The 26365-nt window shown below is 48.1% G+C and overlaps 1 protein-coding gene across 3 annotated transcripts in view; it reads right to left on the minus strand.

The window, feature by feature from the left end:
• Nucleotides 1-25946, minus strand: part of tspan4a (tetraspanin 4a) — a 120021-nt gene extending 94075 nt beyond the window's left edge. Inside the window, exons 1-2 of one of the 3 annotated variants that reach the window (XM_073049111.1) lie at nt 25820-25946; nt 14512-14591 (exon numbers count right to left, since the gene is read on the minus strand). In XM_073049111.1, coding sequence (XP_072905212.1) covers nt 14512-14591; nt 25820-25886 — 147 coding nt within the window. In that variant the 5' untranslated portion in view covers nt 25887-25946. Of the gene's footprint in view, nt 1-14511; nt 15133-25819 lie in introns of those variants that run through there. The other 2 variants (XM_073049112.1, XM_073049110.1) reach the window with 2 other exon arrangements.
• Between the last annotated feature and the right edge of the window lie 419 nt (nt 25947-26365).

Below are 26365 nucleotides of genomic sequence, written 5' to 3' on the forward strand. Positions count from 1 at the left end.
ATCTCAATACACAGGACCATTAATGGTGTGTACAATCACTGTATCTCAGTACACGGGACCATTAATGGTGTGTACAATCACTGTATCCCGGTACTCGGGACCGATAATGGTGTGTACAATCACTGTATCTCAGTACACGGGACAATTAATGGTGTGTACAATCACTGTATCTCAGTACACGGGACCATTAATGGTGTGTACAATCACTGTATCCCGGTACTCGGGACCAATAATGGTGTGTACAATCACTATCTCGATACTCGGGACCGAGAATGGTGTGTACAAACACTGTATCCCGGTACACGGGACCGATAATGGTGTGTACAATCACTATCCTGGTACACAGGACCGATAATGGTGTGTACAATCACTATCCTGGTACACAGGACCGATAATGGTGTGTACAATCACTATCCCGGTACTCGGGACCGATAATGGTGTGTACAATCACTATCCTGGTACACGGGACCGATAATGGTGTGTACAATCACTATCCTGGTACACGGGACCAATAATGGTGTGTACAATCACTGTATCCCGGTACACGGGACCGATAATGGTGTGTACAATCACTGTATCCCGGTACTCGGGACCGATAATGGTGTGTACAATCACTGTATCTCAATACACAGGACCATTAATGGTGTGTACAATCACTGTATCTCAGTACACGGGACCATTAATGGTGTGTACAATCACTGTATCCCGGTACTCGGGACCGATAATGGTGTGTACAATCACTGTATCTCAGTACACGGGACAATTAATGGTGTGTACAATCACTGTATCTCAGTACACGGGACCATTAATGGTGTGTACAATCACTGTATCCCGGTACTCGGGACCAATAATGGTGTGTACAATCACTATCTCGATACTCGGGACCGAGAATGGTGTGTACAAACACTGTATCCCGGTACACGGGACCGATAATGGTGTGTACAATCACTATCCTGGTACACAGGACCGATAATGGTGTGTACAATCACTATCCTGGTACACAGGACCGATAATGGTGTGTACAATCACTATCCCGGTACTCGGGACCGATAATGGTGTGTACAATCACTATCTCGGTACTCGGGACCGATAATGGTGTGTACAATCACTATCTCGGTACTCTGGACCGATAATGGTGTGTACAATCACTATCCCGGTACACGGGACCGACAATGGTGTGTACAATCTCGGTACTCTGGACCGATAATGGTGTGTACAATCACTATCCTGGTACATGTGACTGATAATGGTGTGTACAATCACTGTATCTCAGTACACGGGACAATTAATGGTGTGTACAATCACTGTATCCCGGTACACGGGACCGACAATGGTGTGTACAATCACTATCTCGGTACTCTGGACCGATAATGGTGTGTACAATCACTATCCTGGTACATGTGACTGATAATGGTGTGTACAATCACTATCCTGGTACATGTGACTGATAATGGTGTGTACAAGCATGAAGGATGTAGATAGGTTGATGCATACAGTCTTTTCTCTAGGGAATGGGAATTAAAAACTAGAGGAGACAGATTTTAAATTAAAGGATAAAGATTTAAAAGGAACTGAGCGACAGAATATGATGGGTCGATGGAACGAGCCAGTAATTGGGTCAGATAGAATTGAAGCTTTGAAAAGGTATCTGGACAGGTTCATGAACAGGAACGGTTAGGGAGCTATGGGCCTAATGCAGTGAAATGGACTTGCATCTTGGACCAAACAGGTTGAAGCTCCTGCTTCCGTGCTCTACAAGTCTATGACCTTTATTGGTCCCTATCCAGTCCTGGGTTAGATTCACTTGCAATGGTCCCTCCTCCACTCACCCATTCTTCCATCTGCTTCCTGTTCCCCAGCAACATCGTTGGAGAATGTGGCAATCTGTTTCCACACAAAACGAGCAATGGCCATCCTCACGATGGCCTCTCTCGGCACCTCCCACTGCTGGCCAGCAGTCCTGAGCGATGAAAGTCACCACTCTTTGGAGATACATTTAATACCGAGCTGAGCTTTGGACCACACAGCCACAGAGTCAGCAAACCGATCTACTCCCCCTCACAGTAACATCGTCCATCTCACTCCACGACTTGGCTCAGCTGCTGCTGAACCCTTTGACCTAACCATCACCTCGGTTTAGCTTCACTGTGATCTTTTTGCTTTCTTTTTGTTCTGATTGTGTTCTCTTGTAAAAATTATACATAGTTTATATTTTCTTGTGAATGCTGCCTATATGATGCTAAGTTCCTGCGATGCTGTTGCAAGCAGGTTGAAACTGCATATTTACATGCATGAACTTGAGCATGAGACAGCGAAGTTATTGTTACCTCAATCTCTTCCCCTGTCCCACCAAACTAATTTGATGTCCCACTCCCTGAGCACTCAGCTTGCTGATGAACTTGGATAGTTGTTGTTAAATGTCTAAAATCGATTCTAGTGACATTCAGAGAGAGACACAAGCGATTGCAACGTTGGAATCTGGAGCAACAACCAACCTGTGGGTGGGGAGGAGGAAGAGTTTGGGCTGAAACCCTGCAGCAGCACTGATTAATATCTCCCATTCCAACGTGACTGCACTTGGGAGTATTGGTACCGTTCTGGTCAGTACATCGTAGGAGGGACGTGATAAAGCTGAAGAAAATGCACAAAGGATTCTCAGGGACGTTACAGACAGGAGGGCTCGATAGACTGGGGCTATTTTCCCTGGAGTGAAGAAGGGTGAGGGATGACCAGAGGTTTATAAAATCAATATGTGGTCAAAGCCTTCAGGGGAATCGACAGCTAGAGGGTATTTGTTCAGATTTGAGAGGGGAAAGATTTAAGGTGGGGGGGGGGTCTGCAAGGCAAGTTTTTCCCAGAGAGGCCAGGGGCTACATGGAATGAACTAGCAGGGGAAGTGATAGAGGCAGATACAATTTACATTTAAAAGACATTGCACAGGTACATGGATAGGAATGATTTGGAAGTCTATGGGCCAAATGTGGGATTAGCTCCTGAGTTGGATTGAAGTGCCTGTTTCCATGTCGGACCAGTCAGTCTATGACTCTATGAAGGGCTGTTTCACCAGTTTGAGTTGAATTCTAGTGTATTGGATCAGAGAAACAGCAAGCAAGGTTTGTAATCCACAGATGATTGACGTAAGTGAGACTGCGGGGCAAGGAGTAGCTGGGAACTGACAGGAGACGGTGGCCCTCCAGAGGATGGGGCAATGCAGGAAAGGTGAACTGGTCAAGTCACCAAGTCTTTACAACTGGGTGCGCAGGGTTAACGTAACTTAGTATTGGGGGTTAGCCTGCCATCCAGTACAGAGTTGTGGTTATCTCTCTAGATCACAGAACAGTGACTTACTGAATGCCTGGGGTCTTACCCCATTGGCAATAGGTCTGTCCCATCCATTATAAACAGAGCAACTCTCTGCAGATAAATAAACTCTTCTTGGGCTTCCAGACGGGTACAGGAATGAATTCCTGAAGAAGATGGCAAAGTTTGTCATCGAAACGTTGGTTATAGTCAATACCTGTACCCGGCTGGAAGCCGAGAAGTGTTTATTCATCATGTACACCGGGAAAGCACTAGATCCTTTTTCTCTGGAGATACTTGTCCAATATGATACCAGCCTCTAATCACCCCTGAGCTTAGGCCCGCCACCAAAGGGGACTACTTCAGCTGCTGGGGTTCTCCGCACTGAAACCCACTACCCCCAGCCTCTCTAATCCCCTGCATCCCCAGGGGGTTTACACAGAAACCCACCACCCCACTAATCTCCTGCCTCCCCTGGGGTTCTCCACGGTGATTCCCACCACCCCACTACCCTGGAGTCTCTGAATTCCCCTGCCTCTCATCATGCCAGACTTGCAGAGCTTTCAACCCATCTTTTGGTCATCAATGTCTCCAGGTTACCTCGATGAAGGTCCCCCCAGATCAGCCAGGAGCGTTTTGCTGGATAAAGGTGTTCGTAAATGCAAGTTGCTGTTGTGGAGACTCAAGGGCACCTAGGCATGTGTGGGTGATGCTAGACAACAGTGGGAGCCAGGATGTGAACCTGAGCTGAATATTAAATTTACTCAGAGACAAACTCCACTCCATCTTGTCCTAACAACGGACTTCCCTTTATCTTATCTGCTGAATGGAACACAAATCCAACTCTTTAAAGCAAGTGAAAATCTCCCTGGGTGAGACGGTGTTTCCAAGTAATTTGTCTCCTCCTGAAGATCACGATCTCTGTCAGGTGGTGTACATTTTATTGATTAGCACACATTTACTTGCAGCAACATCTTACCAGTGTTCCTCCTTATCTCTGTGCGGGCAAAGTTATCTTACCAGTGTTCCTCCTTATCTCTGTGCGGGCAAAGTTATCTTACCAGTGTTCCTCCTTATCTCTGTGCGGGCAAAGTTATCTTACCAGTGTTCCTCCTTATCTCTGTGCGGGCAAAGTTATCTTACCAGTGTTCCTCCTTATCTCTGTGCGGGCAAAGTTGTGTCGCAAGTGCCCTTTGCCACCTGCTATACTGAGCCACAGACCTGACTTCGTAACTGATTGGCTACTCGGCTCCAGCTTAATTTATACGTGTCTGTTTAGTTTTGAGCAACACATCTTTATAAGATATCCTGACCCTTTCAGTGAGCTGTAGACTTGCCTCCTTCACAGTCAAGTACACTGGTCCGGCTTGAGAAATACCCCCCCCCCCCCCAGTCTGTTCAGCATTGGCAAAGCTCCAGTTAGGAGCATGAGGAACACACAGCTTCAAAACAAGCTCAACTACAGCCACTTCACAGGAATGCCATCCACAACCGTTCACACACTCCACCATTACCGAGGCACAGCGGCAGCAGTTTGTATTGTCTACAGGATGGTGGGGAGAGACGAATGGACAAGGGAGTCGCGTAGGGAGTACTTTTTTCCATAGTTGCTGCCCAGCCTGCTGAGTTCCTCCAGCATTTTGTGTGCGTTAGAAACACAGAAACAGAGAAAACCTAAAGTACAATACAGGCCCTTCGGCCCACAAAGCTGTGCCGAACATATCCTTACCTTAGAAATTACCTAGGGTTACCCATAGCCCTCTATTTTTCTGAGCTCCATGTACCTGTCCAGGAGTCTCTTAAAAGACCCTATCGTATCCGCCTCCACCACCGTCACCGACAGCCCATTCCACGTACTCACCACTCTCTGCGTAAAAAACTTACCCCTGACATCTCCTCTGTACCTACTTCCAAGCACCTTAAAACTGTGCCCTCTCGTGCTAGCCATTTCAGCCCTGGGGAAAAAGCCTCTGACTATCCACACGATCAATGTCTCTCATTATCTTATACACCTCTATCAGGTCACCTCTTATCCTCTGTCGCTCCAAGGAGAAAAGGCCAAGTTCACTCAACCTATTCTCATAAGGCATGCTCCCCAATCCGGGCAACATCCGTGTAAATCTCCTCTGCACCTTTTCTATGGTTTCCACATCCTTCCTGCAGTGAGACAACCAGAACTGAGCACAGTACTCCAAGTGGGGTCTGACCAGGGTCCTATATAGCTGCAACATTACCTCTCAGCTCCTAAATTCAATTCCACGATTGATGAAGGCCAATGCACCGTATGCCTTCTTAACCACAGAGTCAACCTGCGCAGCAGCTTTGAGTGTCCTATGGACTCGGACCCCAAGATCCCTCTGATCCTCCACACTGCTAAGAGTCTTACCATTAATGCTATATTCTGCCATCATATTTGACCTACCAAAATGAACCACCTCACGTTTATCTGGGTTGAACTCCGTCTGCCACTTCTCTGCTCAGTTTTGCATCCTATCAATGTCCCGCTGTAACCTCTGACATGGCATCAGACGCTGCAAGGCCTGCAGAGTTCCTCCAGCATTTTGTGTGCGTTGCTCAGATTTCCAGCATCTGCAGATATTCTCCTGTTTGTGACACATTCTGCCAACTTAGCGTGCCCACAACGTTCAGCAGAACAACACAAGGCAAAAGGAAATAGAACACATACGCAACAAAACAAGAGCCTCCCTCCCTCCGAGCACACACATACACAGTTCTCCAACCCCAGGAATGACCATTGGGGTTTCCCGATGGGGCTTCAGTTTCCTCCCTGGACATGCAGACTCAACCTTGAGCCTTGACTTCTGATTGACCTTCGAGCTTTGATCTTTGGTATCAACCTCAGGACTCACCAATAATGACAAATGAAGGCCTTGATAAGGATCACAAACACCAGGCCTTGACTCCGGACTCTCTGATGACTCGAACCTCAAGCACCAGGCCTTGACTCCGGACTCTCTGATGACTAGAACCCTAAACACCAGGCCTTGACTCCGGACTCTCTGATGACTCGGACCTCAAACACCAGGCCTTGACTCCGGACTCTCTGATGACTAGAACCCTAAACACCAGGCCTCGACTCCAGACTCTCTGATGACTCAGATCTCAAACACCAGGCCTTGACTCCGGACTCTCTGATGACTAGAACCCTAAACACCAGGCCTCGACTCCAGACTCTCTGATGACTCGGACCTCAAACACCAGGCTTTGACTCCGAACTCTCTGATGACTCAGACCTCAAACACCAGGCCTTGACTCCGAACTCTCTGATGACTCAGACCTCAAACACCAGGCTTTGACTCCGAACTCTCTGATGACTCGGACCTCAAGCACCAGGCCTTGACTCCGGACTCTCTGATGACTAGAACCCTAAACACCAGGCCTTGACTCCGGACTCTCTGATGACTTGGACCTCAAACACCAGGCCTCGACTCCAGACTCTCTGATGACTCGGACCTCAAACACCAGGCTTTGACTCCGAACTCTCTGATGACTCGGACCTCAAACACCAGGCCTTGACTCCGAACTCTCTGATGACTCGGACCTCAAGCACCAGGCCTTGACTCCGGACTCTTTGATGACTCGGACCTCAAGCACCAGGCCTCGACTCCGGACTCTTTGATGACTCGGACCTCAAGCACCAGGCCTTGACTCCGGACTCTCTAATGACTAGAACCCTAAACTCCTGGCCTCGACTCCGGACTCTGATGACTTGGACCCCAAACACCAGGCCTCGACTCCAGACTCTCCGATGACTCGGGCCCCAAACAGCAGGCCTTGAACTCCAGTCTTATGTACCTGGGGGGAGGGGGGTCACTGTTGCTCGTGCCTCCTGCCCACGTGGAACCCACTGATGACTCACTGACCACAGCCTTTGTCCTCACAGCCTCCCACCACAGATTTCCTTTGTCCCATGCCCTTTGTCCCATGTCCCATGCCTTTGAGTACAGAATGCAGAGGGCCGAGCGGAAGGCTAGACTCCACCCTGACCTGTAACTTCGCTTGTGGGGGAAGGTGGGTTTCAGTGAACGTAAACTGGATCTCCCGTTGCTACACTCGGATTGCCTGTCAGCCAAGGCATCGTCGGCTTATCCAAAGCCATACGACCTCCACCTTTCAGACTTTTCCCCTGTGGGAGAGCAGCAGCCCGCTGGCTTGGCTGTGGCCAGCACAGTAAGCATCCACTGGCATTAAAGCTGATGGAAGAGCATACAGAGTCCACTCAGGCAGCACCCAAGGTGAGGACTGAACCTGGAGCAGTGAGACAGGTCTATAAATGTGTACCTACCTGGACATAATGGAGCTGCCCGTACCACAATGCTCCACCACCACACCGCAGACAAGTGATTCTGCAGTTTCTCTGCCATGTCACCATCCAGTCCACCTCTAGGACCCCTGAGGTCGTCTTTATGATCTACACGCCCCTTGGCTCTGATTGCAATCGCATTCTTCAGCACCCTCTCAGTTTTGGCTGCCCAGCTCGAGGAGGGATGGCATTGAGCAGGAAAGATTCACGAGGATGTTATTGTGACTGGAAGACTCAATAAGCCGGGTATGTTTTTCCCTGGCATGTCAGGGTTGAATGTGACCTGACAGTGAAAAAGGATCTAGTGCTCTTCCAGCATATATGACAAATAATTTTTTCTCAGGCTTCCAGCCGGGTACAGATATTAATTATAACCGATGTTTCAATGACAAACTCTGCCATCTTCTTCAGGGATGATGCCTGGCCAACTCTAGTCCGGTGGTATTTACACCCCTGTAGTCCGTCCCTCCTGATTGGCTAGTCCTTATCCAATCAGCTTTCTGCAGTCCCACCTTGTTTACAATCAAATTCCATTTTTATTTAGAATGAGACCTTCACCATTGTTAAAATCCTCTAGTTTTATTTCAATGGCTTTATTTACCAAGCAGTCCCGAAATCCATTGGCACGGTACAGTGGTTTTGTGTCATCCAACTCAGTCCTGTAGCCATTATGAATGCAGTGTTCTGCCTCCACCGATTTCTCCGGGTGAGCCTCCCGTGCTCCTTAATACGGGTGTCCACCGAGCTTCCTCACAGGCTTGTGGAGGGTATTAATCCGGTATTTCTTCAGGATCCTGGCAATCCTTCCAGAAAACGTGGAAACCACCCGACTTCTTGAAGAAATACTGGAATAATACCACCCACAATCCCATAAGGAAGCTCAAAGCACAGCTTATGCGGGTCAGAGATGACCTGGGATTTGGGCTGGCTGGCATTTACAGGATTCCCTGTGAATGTGGAGCAGCGTATATCGACCCGATGGGACACACAGTGAAAACCCGCGTCAAGGAGCACAGGAGGTGTATCCGTTTGGGTTACCCAGAGAAATCGGCGGTAGCAGAACATGGCCTTAGGATTGACTTCAACAGCACAAAACTACCGTGCCATGCCAGTGGTTTTTGGGGCTATCTGGTAAAGGAAGCCACCAAAATCAAACTAGACGAAATGATATATCTCACCAGACTGGAGACGCCCAGGCATCATCCCTGGTGAAGGTGGCAGAGTTGTCATTGAAACATCAGTTATAATCAACACCTGTAACCGGCTGGAAATCCTAGAAGAGTTTATTCAACCTTATAGAGGTTTATAACATCAAGAGGGGTTTCGGTAAGGCAGATAGTAACAGTCTTTTACCCCCAGGATAGGGGAGTCTAAAGCTAAAGGGCACAGGTTTAAGGGGAGAGGAGACTAGAGGAGATTTCTCTGTACTGAAGGTGCTGAGGATACGGAATGAGCCTGCATGCAGGTGTAGAGTCAGGTGTAATTACAATGTTTCAAAGGTAGTTTGGACAGGTACACGGATAGGAAAGGTTCTGAGGGATATGGGCCCAAGTGGAACTAGATCAGGTCGATGTCTTGGTTAGCATGGACTGTCTGGGCTGAAGGGCCTATTCCTGAGCTCTATCGCTCTGTGTCCTTACTTGGTAGAGGAGTCATGGATGCAGAGAGGACCCGAGGCAATCAGCAGCGTCTCTCAGCAGAGAACAGAGGCTATAAAAAGGCAGGATTTGGGCTGCCTTCGAATTACAGGTAGTCATCGAGTTACGAACATCCGACTTATGGACAACTCGTACTTATGAACCGAGGAAGGAGAACACCATCTGCCATGTTAAATCATTGCCGGTGACACTGTGTTGAGTGTGTAACTTTGTATTTGGCTTAAATTTTTCTTAGCAAGATTCACCCTGACCCCGCCGCCCCCCCCCCCCCATTCCGGTCGGCTGGTGGTGCAGTGAGATCAGTGCTGGGCTCGAGAACGGAGGTTCCCGAGTTTGATCCAGTGACAGACTGATGTCAATCCAGTGACTCCCGTACCATCTGTGCCGGGTTGATGTCGAGCTCGAAACTCAACCTCGTAAAAAAAAACACTGCCACCTCCTGTTTGAATTCCCACGCAGAATATTGTGGAGGATCAAATACCCAAACCCAGCACAGCCCCCACTTGTCCCATTTAACCTGTCTCAGTGCTGTGGTTCTTAGGACCCAGTGGACCTCGGGAGCCGGCGGAGCTTGGGACCCGACGGCCACAGTGTCTCTGTTCCATTGACGGGAAGCGATCGCGATTGAAAATAAAGTGGAAATAATAAAGCGTTTGGAAAGTGGTGAAACGCCATCAGTCATTGGAAAATCGTTAACAATCGTTAACAATCGTTAAAAGTCGGTCAACAATCGGAACAATTTTAAAGGATAACGGATAAAGTGAGAATGATGGAGTGTGTGAAGGCGCTGCCCCGATGAAAGCTACAATTATTACTAAGCAATGCAGTGGTTTAATTATTGGAATACATATGTTTCTTGTGTTTTATATGCATAGAAAGGTAAAATATATACTATATACTAAGACAAACGTTTGACTAACTGACGCTAAATAATACCGGATGTACTTGTTCCGACTTATGTACAAATCCGACTTAAAAATGGACTCAGGAACATAACTCGTCTGTTCTGTAATCTAGCCAACTTCCCAGCCGCACAGTGTCCAGTGCAGAATGTTTCTGGACCGTGGTCTGTGATGTCAAGGGGAAGCTCAGAGCTCACGTAGGGGTTTAAATTCCCAGAAACCAGACAAATATTCACACCTTGTGCCCAGACCTCCCCTACCCAGAGCAAGGGGGCAAACATCTGCCCCATCGTCAGGCACGGAAACTCATCATGTCTGTGTGCTGCAAACCCTGACAGACACATCAGCTACTGGCTTAGCAGTGCCCAGAGGCACGAGTTGAAGTCCTGCCTTGGCAGCTGGACAATTAAGTAAATCTGGAATTAAAAAGTCAGCCTGGGTAATGTCAGCTATGAACTGTCAGATTGCATTTGGTGCACTAATGCCCATTAAGAAAGGAAATCTGGCTTCTTCCCCAGACAGGGCTGTACAGTGAAATTGATCACTACTGGTCTTTTGTAATGGTCCAGTGAGACATTTAGCGTAAGGGCAATGAGGAGTCTCATTACATTTTCCGATAAGATGGTGGCGGACTTAGTCACAGTCCAGGTGCAACAAATGGTGCAATGTTTGTTTTTCGTATGATTGCAAGACCCTGTTAGACAGTAATAATACAAAATGCTGTGAGACTGACCGCGTAGGAGCTGTGTAGCCTTGGGCAACTGCATGGACCAGGCGGTGTCCCCTGTCACAGCTACTCGGGGAAGTTGTGTAAGAGAAAAGAGAAGCAGGGCAAGCCTGCTGGAATTACTGCTAGATTAAAGCCTAAATCCTTGAGGCCATCTCTCCCATCCCCTGCAAAACAAACTGGATTACCTTCATCTACATCTTCATCCTCTACATAGCACCATCCAGAGACAGAGAAGCAGTTTCAGCGACAGGTTACTATCGATGCAATGCTCCTCAGACAGGATGAAGAGGTCAATACTCCCCAATGCCATTAGGCTTTACAATTCTACCGCCAGGACTTAAGAACTTTTTAAAAGCTATTATTAATGCTTTTTGAGATAGTGATTTAGATGCATATCATATTTTTTACTGAGTTAAGTATTGTATGTAATTAGTTTTGCTACAACAAGTGTATGGGACATTGGAAAAAAGTTGAATTTCCCCATGGGGATGAATAAAGTATCTATCTATCTATCTATCTATCTATCTATCTATCTATCTATCTATCTATCTATCAACTGACCAAACACGAAATGAGGAACTGCAACTTGCTTATTCTTACAGAAACGTGGCTTCAGGACAACATCCTGTGCACCATCAATCTTCAAGCCACGCCACTCAGGGATCTGTGTTAATATGATTCTGTGACAGTCAGTGCTGCGTTGTAACTACGTGCTGTGCGTGACTGTGTGTATTGTGTTTTGTACCTGGGACCCAGAGGTACAATGGTTCTTCCGGCTGCATACATGTGTATGGAAGAGTGACAATAAACTTGAAACTGAAGGAGTTACATACACTGGCCTTGCCGAAGACCCGCATCCTGCAAGCGTAGGCGTAAACTGTCACACAGTGACATCCGTGAACTCTGTGACTTCATGCAGAATGATGTCTACCTTTCCACAGGAAGTATGGAGTGCAGCCGTTGGAATACACAACCAGTCAGTGTCAGTCCACAGTTCCCTTTCTGCAGCCGGGAGGAGTCAGTGCTCCATGTATACACAGGGTGTGGGACGTTGCATTTTCTATCTTCAGGCCCCACTCCTCATCTCTAGTCACCAATGCAGAGCGGTGGGGGGGAGCTGGTGCTGGGTTGGGGGATCTCCTGGTTGGTTTGTTCCTGGGTTCAGTGCTATGTGTGTGGAATCCGTACACTCTCCCTGGCTTTACCCGGTGCTCCGGATTCCTCTCACATCCCAAAGACGTGTGGGTTGGGTAGGCTAATCGGCCCCTGTAAATTGTCTCCAGCGTACGGGTTAGTGGTAGAAGAGAGTTGAAGAATAAAATGGGATTAGTGTAATTGGCTGGTTGATGGTTAGCATGGATGTGTTGAGCTGAAGGACCTGGTTCCCTAATGCTAACTCGTGCATAAGCTTCAGCTGCAAGCAAATCAACTTCTAGCCGACGAAGGAAAGGTGCCGTGCAGTGACTCTCAGTAGGTGCCACAGCACAGCCTCCACCAGCGCCCCATCCTTGTTCTGCCACGTAGAGACACCAGCCCCTCATCCCACCAGAAATCTGACCCCACCGTGCCACCTCCACACAGCTTACTGGGAAGAAGCTACCAAAGCTAGGACACGTATCAACAGACTCAAGGACAGCTTCTATGCCATTGGTGAATAGACCTCTGATATCTTCAAATTTAGCTCCACTGCACCATCCCCGTAACTGTGACCCTGTATTCTGCAATCTGCTTTTCTTTCTGCTGCCTCAGTGTAGTTATGTACGGCATGACCTGTCTGTAGCAGTTCTCACTGTGTCTCGGACACTAAACAATACCAAAAAAAACCCAATTCCAAATGACAAATCCAGCTGCAAACATAACTCAGCTTAAAGGTTCAGAATCCCACCATGTTAACTTTTCCTGCTGTTCTCCAATTATTAAAGTTATTTGAAATGTTGCAGAGTATTCGTAGCCCAGGCTGGCTGTTTGTAACTACAGTTGGCTGACAAGCTTGTGGTGCCTGCCACCCCCGAAAACCTGGTGCCACTTGTCACCACTCGCAGCAGCCGCAAGTTGTCCTCAGCCGCGTGTGGAGACGTGCACATTGCGCGTGCCCCTCAGTCTGGGTGCTGATGAGTGGAGCATCTTCCCACCCCAAACAACTTAGTCATCGGGCTCCGAAGCAGAGGGAGCCGTCATTCTGTAGATTCTGGGAAGTTAAACTCAGTCCCGTGCACCAGGAGGCAAGCGTGGGGTTAACTCAGGTCATCGTGCTGATCTGGTCCCAGATGCACGCTCTCGATCAACAGAAGTGCCTCCTTTTGGTTCCCTCCAGGCAATAGCCTCCCTGCTTTCCCAAGCCACCCCTCTGTCCAAAGGAATAATGGGAATACCGGTCCTGGAACGATTGCTGCTGGGGGTGGGGGTGCAACTGTCCTGGTTACAACGATTTAAACCTCTAGCAACACCCGTTAAGTATAATGGAGATTAATCCCTTTGGAGAGGGGAAGTGGTCGGGAATGTGAGTAAAATATAGGGAGGTCATGCAGCTTTGTGGAAATTAACTCACTCAGTCATGGTTCAGAACCAGTGCCAAGGCGTGAAGACACAGGGCCAGCAGAGAGACAAACAGGTAGAACTACTGTCTCACAATGCCAGAGACCCAGATTCAAACCTACATCCAGTGCTGTCCACGTGGAGTTTGCATGTTCTGTCAGTGTCCACGTGGAGTTTGCATGTTCTCGCAGTGTCCACGTGGAGTTTGCATGTTCTGTCAATGTCCACGTGGAGTTTGCATGTTCTGTCAATGTCCACGTGAAGTTTGCATGTTCTCGCAGTGTCCACGTGGAGTTTGCATGTTCTGTCAGTGTCCATGTGGAGTTTGCATGTTCTCGCAGTGTCCACGTGGAGTTTGCATGTTCTGTCAGTGTCCACGTGGAGTTTGCATGTTCTCGCAGTGTCCACGTGGAGTTTGCATGTTCTCGCAGTGTCCACGTGGAACTTGCATGTTCTCGCAGTGTCCACGTGGAGTTTGCATGTTCTGTCAGTGTCCACGTGGAGTTTCCATGTTCTAGCAGTGTCCACGTGGAATTTGCATGTTCTGTCAGTGTCCACGTGGAGTTTGCATGTTCTGTCAGTGTCCACGTGGAGTTTGCATGTTCTGTCAATGTCCACGTGGAGTTTGCATGTTCTTGCAGTGTCCACGTGGAGTTTGCATGTTCTGTCAATGTCCACGTGGAGTTTGCATGTTCTTGCAGTGTTCATGGATTTCTACAGCCATAAAATAATACTGCATGGAAACAGGCCATTCAACCCATCCTCTTCAATCCAACCAAGATGCCTAAGTTAGTCCAATTCCCATATTTGGCCTTACACCTTCCCTTTATCCATCCTGGTTTCTCAAAGTTGTGCAGGCCAACAGGTTAGTGGGTGACTGCAGGTTGTCCCGGGGGGAATAGATGAAGACAATGAAATGTGATCATTGTGATTAGTACGGATAGCCCCAGACGGTTCACTTCCATGCTATTAGACTCGGAGGAATAGTTCTTCTAAAGTACCAGTACAGAGCAAGAACTAACAGGCAGTGGGTCAGAGGTTGAAGAAGGAGAGAGCACTTACCCAGAAGAGAAGATTGAAGACAAACATGAGGTACTTGAGGCACTGCAAGCAGTTCTGGGCCAGGCTGCACCTCTTCAATTCTAGAAGGAATATAAAGGAGAGATCCAAGTAAAAGACCACATATTTACTGCCCTTGGCCGACTTGTATGCCGTCTTGCTGGCTTTAGGCCCGGGGTTGGTATGCATCCCAAGGAAGGAGGTGTTGGCCCCGAACTGGCCACCATACACGCTACTGTAGCGGCGGAAGCCGTTCTGGGCGCCGGCGTAGTCCCTGCTGTCCACGGACGGGCTGCGGTGATAGGTCGACTCGTCGCTCTCCGATCGGTTCATCTTCGGGGACGCTCCCACCGGGGTCTTCTCATGCGAGACCAACTCTTCCCGAGAGGGGCATGGTCCCGGGACGAGGATCCCCTGGGGTGACCGCCCGGACGCTGCTAATGTGGTAGCCCTTTCCTCCTCACATGGTCCGGCTGGGGACAGGGGTCCTGGGAAGGTCTGTCCCTCACTCCTCCCGCTCCCTCTTCCGCGGACCGCGGCCGCACCGAGCGATCGGGCTCCGCTCCCCCTGCGCTCCGGCTCCGCTCGCTCGCTCGCTCGCTCGCTGTCACCGGCTCCTTTCCAATTAAAGTCGCGATCTCATCCGCGGCGGCCCGCTCCCAGCCAATCCCGGACCAGGTGCCCACCCTCCAAGCCAATCAGAGAGCAGCAGCGGCGCATCCTGCAGAGAGAGCCGGTCTCCCACTCTGCAGAGACAATTCCTCTTCGCCCCGCATCTTCCAGCCCGCAACCCCGGGCTGCCTGTAGGGATGGCCGTGTCCACTGCGGGTGTCTATCATCAACGCACGGACCAGCAGCTGCGGGCGCGGGGTTAAGGAAGCTGTGGTTCGGAGGCAGGGGATTGAGAACTCTTAACAGGTTCAAGGGTCGGCATCAGTGTATGAGAGACGGGGTTTAATATTAATCTCCCCGGCTTTGAACAAATGCTCCGCGTTCTGGGCATTCGCTCCTGGTTGTGGGCCAGGCGGGAGGCTGAATCAGCGGTCGAGGCCGGGGAAGGAGACATTGGCTTGTGCCGCCAGAGACGAGAGGCGCGGAGGTGACGGGGGACAGGAAAGGTGGACTGCTAATGTAACGAGGCAGCGTACTGTGGGGGAGGGGGGGGGTACAAAGAGCTGGACACTACCCCAGCGATTGAGGCAGGTTCAGCTCTGAACGTACAGGGGCAGAATTCCGTGACAGACTAAAGTAGCAGATATTTATAAGACTAGCACAGGGAAATTTAGACTGCTGCAGGGCTGGTGTATGGGCGAGCGTATCTCCCACGCCTCCGTTTACTTCTCCGGCACTATTTCAGAGCTGGCTCACACACATCTATTGCTGCCCCGTTTGTTCAGTTGCAGCCATGTTCGGTATCTCGGTGGTACAGCACTTCAGGAGCCAGGGAGCGTGTGAGCCAGCAGCATCGCCGATGACCTCTCCTGGGCCCAGCACAGTGAAAGCACACCAATGCCTCCAGTTTCTCTCAAACTTCGGGAGAATTGGCCCGTCACCAAAAGCAAACAGACTTCTCCAGATGCACTGTAGGAAGTATCCTAACCGATTGTATCACGGCCTGGAACAAGATTCCAACGTGCTAGAGTCCGCGGAGTAGTGGGCACAGCCCTCCCCACTACTGACAGCATCTACAGGAGGCCCTGTTTCAAGAAGGCAGCATCTATCGGAAATCCCACCGCCCGGGCCATGCTCTCTTCTCGCTGCTACCGTCAGACGGGAGGTTCAGAAGTTCAACACTCCCAGGTTCAAGAACAGTTACATCCAGTTCTTGAATGGAACTGTACAGCGCTGATCTTACCTCACTAACAGAACGCCTCTTGTACTGCCGTTAGTTATTTAAGATTGTGCTTTTTCCAGTAATGTCTTGTTTTGCTGTAAATTTTCTTCACAGCATTGTATAATTTATATTCGGTTTTGTCTGCACCAAAATGCCTGTGGTTCTGCTGCAAAACCACAGAAAGTTTTTCATTGTACCTGTTCCTCGCATGTGACAATAAACTGCCCGCCACTGCTCAGTGGAGAGGAGATCTGGGCAGAAGGAAACAAACGTTGGAGTGGTGAGCAGACGGGTCTGTCCACAGAGGAGCTGTAGACAAAGAGGAGTAGTTGTAGGAGGTGAGAAACGACAGGAACACGATAGAGAATTGCTGAAGGTTTTTGATAAAGAGTTATATGTAACCATGCAATGGAGTATACAGCAGAGGGCGGATCATAAACAGGAGAGATTCTGCAGATGCTGGAAATCCAGAGCAACACACATAAGATGCTGGAGGAACTCAGCAGGTCAGGCAGCGTCTATGGAGATGAATAAACAGTCAATGTTTTGGACTGAGACCCTGCAGACCTGAAATGTCGACTGTTTCCGTAGATATTGCCTGATCTGCTGAGATCCCCCAGCATTTTGTGTGTGTGTTGCTCAGGAGAGGGCAGAGATAATGTAATGTACACAGAGCGGTGTGTAATGACAGAGATAATGTAGACGGAGTGGTGTGTAATAGAGAGGGAGTGGGAAGAGATAATGTGATTTACACAGAGTGGTGTGTAATAGAGAGGGGAGGTCAGGGATAGAGTACACAGAGCGGTGTGTAATAGAGAGGGGAGGTCAGGGATAGAGTACACAGAGCGGTGTGTAATAGAGAGGGGAGGTCAGGGATAGAGTACACAGGGCGGTGTGTAATAGAGAGGGGAGGTCAGGGATAGAGTACACAGAGCGGTGTGTAATAGAGAGGGGAGGTCAGGGATAGAGTACACAGGGCGGTGTGTAATAGAGAGGGGAGGTCAGGGATAGAGTACACAGGGCGGTGTGTAATAGAGAGGGGAGGTCAGGGATAGAGTACACAGAGCGGTGTGTAATAGAGAGGGGAGGTCAGGGATAGAGTACACAGAGCGGTGTGTAATAGAGAGGGGAGGTCAGGGATAGAGTACACAGGGCGGTGTGTAATAGAGAGGGGAGGTCAGGAATAGAGTACACAGAGCGGTGTGTAATAGAGAGGGGAGGTCAGGGATAGAGGACACAGAGCGGTGTGTAATAGAGAGGGGGTAGGCAGAGATAATGTACACAGTGGTGTGTAATAGAGAGGGAGTGGGAAAAGATAATGTACACTGGTGTGTAATAAAGAAGGGCGTAAGGGAGCATTGAGGGATCGAGCTGTAGGGTGGATGAAAAATGTGGTGGGGTTACTTACTGAGAGCGAGAAGGGGAATGTGTTTTGCAGAGAGGTAAGTATGTGTGTGACTTTGTCACATTGAAAGTATGAAGAGACAGCAGCTCAAAGTCCAATGTATATGGGTGTTACAGCCTGCCCACGTCCTCTCCCTGGTCTGCTCTGAACCCTCCCCAGAGAAGGGCTCCATCGCTACTGTAAAGAGAGCGCCCTCTTCTTTGTGGTGGCGTGTTGGAGAGGCAGCATTAAGAAGAGGGACGCCTCACGTCTTAATAAGCTGGTAAGGAAGGCGGGCTCTGTCGTGGGCAAAGTACTGGAGAGTATAACATCGGTAGCAATTATGGAAAACCCTGAACATCCTCTACATAGCACCATCCAGAGACAGAGAAGCAGTTTCAGCGACAGGTTGCTATCGATGCAATGCTCCTCAGACAGGATGAAGAGATCAATACTCCCCAATGCCATTCGGCTTTACAATTCAACCGCCAGGGGTAAGATATGTTAAAGTGCCGGGGTTAGGACTCAATGTATTTAAGTAAACTACTTAAGAACTTTTTAAAAGCTATTAATGCTTTTTGAGAGGGTGATTTTAGATGCATATCATATTTTTACTGAGTTAAGTATTGTATGTAATTAGTTTTGCTACAATAAGTGTATGGGACATTGGAAAAAAAGTTGAATTTCCCCATGGGGATGAATAAAGTATCTATCTATCTATCTACAGTTGCAGATACTGCATCCAGTCGCTCTCTGCCCCGTTCATTCCCTCAGCACCAGCGCCACCTGCCGGTCCGGTCATACCACACAGCTGTAGCTGTAGTGTTTCATTCAGTACTTAAATCTTTACATCAAATTGAGATTATCCGTGGGTTCATTCTGCACCAGATTTAATCCTTTCAATCAACAATGTTGTCATTGGAAGGTATTCTATGAATCTCAGTGCTGCTTTACTTGATTTTTTCGAGTATTAGAGCACAGAAATGATTAATCAGAATTACATAAAGCCTGTGGAAGATCAGCCTGCTTAATGGGATGCAGGCTGAAGACTGCAGGAAAGTTTGTATTTCTAACCACAGGCACACGATGAAAGGCCTGTGTTTGTCATTTAGCAGAGTAAGCTTCCTAGACTGCACAGAGTCTGGGTTTACATCCTCAAAGCACAGTGCCTGTCTGATACCACCAGTCCTTTACCTCCCGGTGGAGTGCGAGTGCCAAGCATCAGGATCTTGGGAAGTTCTTCGAACATAACCCTTCATGCCAGGAAGCTTGTAACCAGCAATCTGCTGTTGTGCAAGAGTAGGGAATAGGTATCTTCACAGAAAGGGCCTCAACATCAACTTGCCCTCTGTCCCCTTATTGGTCTGATTTGGTGCTAAGCCACACCAGGAGTTGGGACACGAGTCTGGAAATTGGACAATGTTTACTTTTTCATTCTGATTTAGGAGGAATCCAGAAGAAATAAAAAGTCCGTGACTTGTAACATTAACACCGCTCAAACAGAGAATGCAGGTCAGGCAAACGGTTAACATTCAGGTTAAAGATCTTTCATAAGAAAGTTGGCCTTGATTTCTGTTCCTCTAGATCATGGTCAGTATTTTCTGTTTTTATTTCAGATTTTCGACATCTTCAGTTTAGTTTTATTGTTCTAGTGGAGGGTCCCTTACTGCTCCTAAACTCGCTGTACCAGTGAAGCAGTGTTCACCCAGTATCTTGTCGTTTCTCCTCTATTTTACCAGTACAGAGGGAACTCTACTCTCTAACCCCCTCTGGTGTACAAGTCTTGTAGAAGCTTTATTCAGTTGCAAATAATTCGGAAGATGTGCAGCTCAGGTGGTTGATGGTTGTGTTGACTTGCTCTCTGATTTTGGCAATTTACTCGCAAAAATTTTGTCACCATACAAGGAGACACCATCAGTGTGCTGTTAATTGTGGTGTGTCCTCCGAATGCTTGGCCTTAAGATACTTATCAATCAGCTGATTGGTTGTGATTTCAGAAACTCGGTTGTGATGTGGGGAGGAAATCTCATCACTGATTGGTTGTCATTTTAGAAACTCGGTTGTGATGTGGGGAGGAAATCTCATCACTGATTGGTTGTCATTTTAGAAACTCGGTTGTGATGTGGGGAGGAAATCTCATCACTGATTGGTTGTGATTTCAGAAACTCGGTTGTGATGTGGGGAGGAAATCTCATCACTGATTGGTTGTGATTTCAGAAACTCGGTTGTGATGTGGGGAGGAAATCTCATCACTGATTGGTTGTCATTTCAGAAACTCGGTTGTGATGTGGGGTGGAAATCTCATCACTGATTGGTTGCGTGCTGAACGTTATGCATTGTGGTCTGGGATTTTGCCCATATTGGCTCGTAGATAGGGTTGAGCGCTACGTGTTTAAATGCCTGCCATGCTGGTCTATATTCAGCCCCACTCTCCAGTGCTGAAGTAGCTTTACTCCTCTGTATCTACACCTCTGACACCACTTTTGAGGAAGATTTATTTGGTGTTTAACCCCATTCTACCAATGACAAGGCTATTGGATGGTTCCTGGGACTTTTGAGTCCAGAAGAATGGTCTAGACCTGAAACGTCGACTGTGTATTCATTTCCATAGATGCTGCCTGACCTGCTGAGTTCCTCCAGCATTTTGTGTGTTGCTTCGGATTTCCGGCATCTGTAGAATCTCTCATTTGTCACTAGAATCTGACTTTCTCTGTAGATGGTATATTTTATTAGTATTGTGTTAACGTGTCCCTTGCACTGCCTGATGTGAATGAACAGTTTACAGGACAAGTTTTTCACTTGCCCTCAGTACTGAGATTGCCTTGGGACTGTGGGATCACACTCAGTATTTACCCAGCTCATACACATTTATAGCCATAGAGACACTTAGCACAGAAAAAAGCCCATTACGTTCTCCCCACGTTCTCAACAACTTCCCCGGGGATTCTACCCCTCGCCCGCACACAATCTACAGCAATCATCAGTGTACCAGAAGCTCAAACGAGTCGGGAGGCAGAACTCAGTGTAGTTTTGTTTGACAGTCTGAAAGATCTAAAAACACCCCAAGGTTCTAAAAGGGGTGGTTGAAGACATTGTAGATACATTTGTAGTGATATTTCAAGATTCTGGAATGATTCCAGAGGACTAGAAAATTGCAAATTTCACTCCACTTGTTGCAAAGGAAGGGTAGCAAAAGACAGGCCAGTTGGCCATGGACAGTCCCAGTCCCAGCTGTGATAGGAGGAGGGTTGGACATGGGGCTAGCAGCACCATCTCACAAAAGCCCAGTGCTACAGAAACACCAACAGAAGCTCCAAAGACCTTGTCCTTAGGAGAGGAAAATGGGCTACTCCTGGGGACAGTGGAAGACTGGCTCAGGACAGAGGACGCTGACCATCTACTGTCGGTGGCCGATACACCAGTAAGGGTAAAGGGCTGGAGTAAGTAACCTGACTCTAGTGGCTGGGAAGATGCTGAAGTCCATTATTCAGGAATGGCTTCAGGGTACTTGGAGGCAAGTGATAAAATAGGCTGAAGTTGGCCTAATTTCCTTAAGGGGAAATCCTGCCAGACAGATGTGTTGGAACTCTTTGAGGAAATGACAGGCAGGATAGACAAAGTGGATGTTGTTTACCTGGATTTTCAGAAGGCCGATGACAAAGCACCACAAATGGGGCTGCTAAACAAACTAAGAGTCCATGGTATTACAGGAAAGATATTAGCTGATCGGGAGGACGGAAAGAGTGGAAATAAAGGGGGCCGTTTCTGTTTGGGTTCACTACTTCTCACGTTATACGTTAATAATCTGGAAGATGGAATTGGTGCCTTTGTGGCCGAGTTTGCAGACAATATGGAGGGGAAGGTAGTGTTGATGAGCAGGGAATATGCAGAAGGACTTGGAGAAGTGGCAATTGGAATACAGTACAGGAAAATGTATGGTCATGCACTTTGATATGAGGAATAAAAGCACAGACTATTTTCTAAATGGGGAGCAAATTCAGAATTGGAAGTGCAAACGAACTTGGGAACAATACAGCAGGATTCCCTAAAGGTTAACTTGCAGATTGATTTGATAGGAAGGAAGACACATGAAATGATGGCATACATTCAAGAGAACCTCCTCTGGACCCTCTCCAATGCCAGCACATCTTTTCTAAGATGAGGAGCCCAAACCTGTTAACAATACTCAAGGTGAGGCCTCACCAGTGCTTTATAAAGCCTCAGCCAGCATCACATTCCTGCTCTTGTATTCTAGACCTCTTGAAATGAATGCTAACATTGTAATTTCCTTCCTCACCACCGACTCAACCTGCAAGTTAACCTTTAGGGTGTTCTGCCCAAGTCCCCTTGCATCTCAGATTTTTGGATTTTCTCCGTTTAGAAAATAGTCTGCACATCTATTTCTTCTAACAAAGTACATGACCATGCGTTTTCCAACATTGCATTACATTTGCCTCTTTCCTGCCCATTCCCCAATCTGACTCAGTCCTTCTGCATCCGACCTGTTTCCTCTTCCTGACCCTCCATCAATCTTCATATCATCTGCAAACTGACAACAAAACCATCTATTCTATCATCTAAATCATTGATATACAGCATAAAAAGCGGGTCCCAACACCAATCCCTGAAGAACACCACTAGTCACCGGCAGCCAACCAGAAAAGGGTCCTTTTATTCCCAGTTGCTGCCTCCTACCAATCAGCCAATGGTCTAACCATGATAGTAACTTTCCTGTAATACCATGGGCTCTTAACTTGGTAAGCAGCCTCACGTGTGGCACCTTGTCAAAGGCCTTCTGAAAGTCCAAATATACAACTTCCACTACATCCCCTTTATCTATCCTACTTGTAATCTCCTCAAAGAATTCCAACAGGTTCATCAGGCAGGATTTTCCCTGGAGGAAACCATTCTGACTTTGTCCTATCTTGTTTTGTGCCACCAAATATTTCATAACCTCATCCTTAACAATTAATTCCAACATTTTCCCAACCACTGAGGTCAGGCTAACTGGTCTATAATTTCCTTTCTGCTGCCTTCCTCCTTTCTTAAAGAGTGGAGTGACATTTGCAACTTTCCAGTCCTCTGGCACCATGCCAGCATCCAAAGATTTTTGAAAGATCATTTCTAATGCCGCCACAATCTCTCACGCTACCTCTTTCAGAACCCTGGGGTGCAGCTCCTCTGGTCCGGGTGACTTCTGTACCCTTCAGTCTTTCAGCTTTTTGAGCTCCTTCTCTCTTGAAACAGAGACTGCACTCACTCCTCTTCCCTCACACCCTTCAACATCTGGCACACTGCTCGTGTCTTCCACAGTGAAGACTGATGCAAAATACTCATTTAGTTCATCCGCCATCTCCTTGGGTGGTGAATCTATGGAATTTAATGCCACAGATGACTATGGAATCCAAGTAATTGGGTATATCTAAAGGAGTGGTTGATAAGTACTTCATTAGTAATGACATCAAACGTGGGAGAAGGCAGGAGAAATAAGATCAAGAGGGAAAGTAAATCAGTCATGATCAATGGGCGAATGGTCTAATTCTATTCCTATGATTTATTATCTTAAAGGCAGCTTTAGCGATATCTAACCACTACTGGAAATAGCCTCACAGAGTCATAGAGTCACATAACACTATGGCCCTTCTCCCCCACATCTATGCTGATCAAAATGTCTGCCTGAGTTATTCCCATTTGCCTCTGTTTGACCAATTTCCCTCGTGACCTCTTCTATCCACGTACCTGTCAAAATGGCTTTGGCAAAAGAGAAACTCCCATCTAACCATGGATTCCTCTGCCTCAGAAGGACATGGCTTCCAAGGGAATCCACACTCTGCCTTGGATTTCGGAGCACGTGTTAGAAGCTGGGCACCAGTATAGCCAGTGACGAGTGTGTGCGTAATAACTACACTTCCTGAACACAGCACCCACTCAGACATGCACTCACACATTCATAAACTCTTCCCAGGGAGGTGTAACCTTCCCTGTCTCACTACCGTGGGACCCTGCCCCCCAGCACAAGCAAATCCTGAAACAGTGATCCGCGGACTTGCTCTGAATTTGGAGTTTTCATTTCACCCCAAGTGGCACAAGCAGGACGTTCAGTACAGGATAAATGTCTGGGTCAGGGGACCCTCATCGTTAACGAGGGGTCTGTGGACACCGGGTTGAGAATCGGGGTTGCAGGTAAAGCCTGGCCTATGGAGCACCCAGCAGAGCATGTGCAGCCTCCCATAACTGAGCCATCAGTAGCTGGGACACACTCACATCTTCCCTAGAGGGTTTAGGGTCTTCAGCGCCCCAAATGGAGACAAACCGGCTGCACAGTGGCAAATGTAACTGCAGATAATCATGAAGTTTAAACACAGAGACAGACACACACCCTCAGATAAACCTACACACACCCTCAGATAAACCCACACAGACACCCTCAGATAAACCCACACAGTCACCCTCAGATAAACCCACACAGACACCCTCAGATAAACCCACACAGTCACCCTCAGATAAACCCACACACACCCTCAGATAAACCCACACAGACACACACCCTCAGTTAAACCCACACAGACACACACCCTCAGATAAACCCACACAGACACCCTCAGATAAACCCACACACACCCTCAGATAAACCCACACAGACACACCCCCTCAGTTAAACCCACACAGACTCACACCCTCAGATAAACCTACACACATCCTCAGATAAACCCACACACACCCTCAGATAAACCCACACAGACACCCCCAGATAAACCCACACACATCCTCAGATAAACCCACACAGACACCCCCAGATAAACCCACACAGACACCCTCAGATAAACCTACACACACCCTCAGATAAACCCACACAGACACCCTCAGATAAACCCACACACACACCCTCAGATAAACCTACACACACCCTCAGATAAACCCACACACACCCTCAGATAAACCTACACAGACACCCTCAGATAAACCCACACAGTCACCCTCAGATAAACCCACACAGACACCCTCAGATAAACCCACACAGTCACCCTCAGATAAACCAACACAGACACACACCCTCAGATAAACCCACACGGACACCCTCAGATAAACCCACACGGACACCCTCAGATAAACCTACACAGACACACACCCTCAGATAAACCCACACAGACACACACCCTCAGATAAACCTACACACACACCCTCAGATAAACCCACACGGACACCCTCAGATAAACCCACACAGACACCCTCAGATAAACCTACACAGACACACTCAGATAAACCTACACACACACCCTCAGATAAACCCACACACACCCTCAGATAAACCCACACACACACCCTCAGATAAACCCACACAGACACACTCAGATAAACCTACACAGACACCCTCAGATAAACCCACACAGTCACCCTCAGATAAACCTACACACACCCTCAGATAAACCCACACACTCACACCCTCAGATAAACCCACACACACCCTCAGATAAACCCACACAGACACACACCCTCAGTTAAACCCACACAGACACCCTCAGATAAACCCACACAGACACCCTCAGATAAACCCACACAGACACACACCCTCAGATAAACCCACACACACACACCCTCTGATAAACCTACACAGACACCCTCAGATAAACCCACACAGACACCCTCAGATAAACCTACACAGACACACACCCTCTGATAAACCTACACAGACACATACGCCAGCAGATACACCTACACAGACACACAAATGAGTACACATGCACACATGAACATACGTAATGACATACAGACACATTCCTAGAGATACTAATTTCTATAAATATATACACACCCACTCACACTCATACTCCATGCTTGTGGGCACAAAATATGCACTAACTTAGTCACACACACGTATCATCACATTCACTCACACTCACAACAGCAGTCACAACCGCATGCTCGCGCGCTCAGATTCACACACTCACCTCAGGATCTGCCCCACTATGCCCTCATCTCCTCCACTCCTCACCATTAACCCCGTCCCCTCACTGCTCGTGCCCCCCTGCACCAGTTTCACCGTTTCTCTGTGGGACTGACAGAGCCCGGTCAGGAAGGTGTGGAGTACATACCTTGCTTCGGATGTAGGAACAGCACGGGGCTGCTCCAGAGCAGCAGGGCCGGGCCGTGGGCCTCCATCTCTGCTTGTCTACCCGCTGCTCACTGACGCCCAGCATTGCGCCTGGCTCACCGTTGTGCACCGGCTGACCCACAGAATGCTCCTGTGCATTCCCCGACTATTTTTGGCCCAAATGCCTCTGTACCATATGTCACACAAATCGCTCCTGATGCCCAGATTAGTTACAATGCAGATTCCTGGGAGGGGTCAGCCATATGGAATAGCTGACATTGTACAAAGAGTTGAAATTCATGCAAGCCCCTTCCTCACACAATGCAGGGATTACTTCCCTTATTGAAAATTCCCCACATTCCCTCAGTTCCTACCTGCAGATTGATAATTTCGGTTGTTGTTATGAGTGATGCCCAGCTCCTCAGTGGAAGGAGAGGGCTAGCTCTTGGGCTTCCTGCCCTCCTACCCCATCAGCACCTCTCCCTCCCAATCCTAGCGGGCTCAGTGGTTTCGGAGTTTGGAGCGCACAGTAGAGTGAGGTAGTACC

The sequence above is a fragment of the Hemitrygon akajei genome, chromosome 6, assembly GCF_048418815.1.
Source record: "Hemitrygon akajei chromosome 6, sHemAka1.3, whole genome shotgun sequence".
NCBI lineage: Eukaryota > Metazoa > Chordata > Chondrichthyes > Myliobatiformes > Dasyatidae > Hemitrygon > Hemitrygon akajei.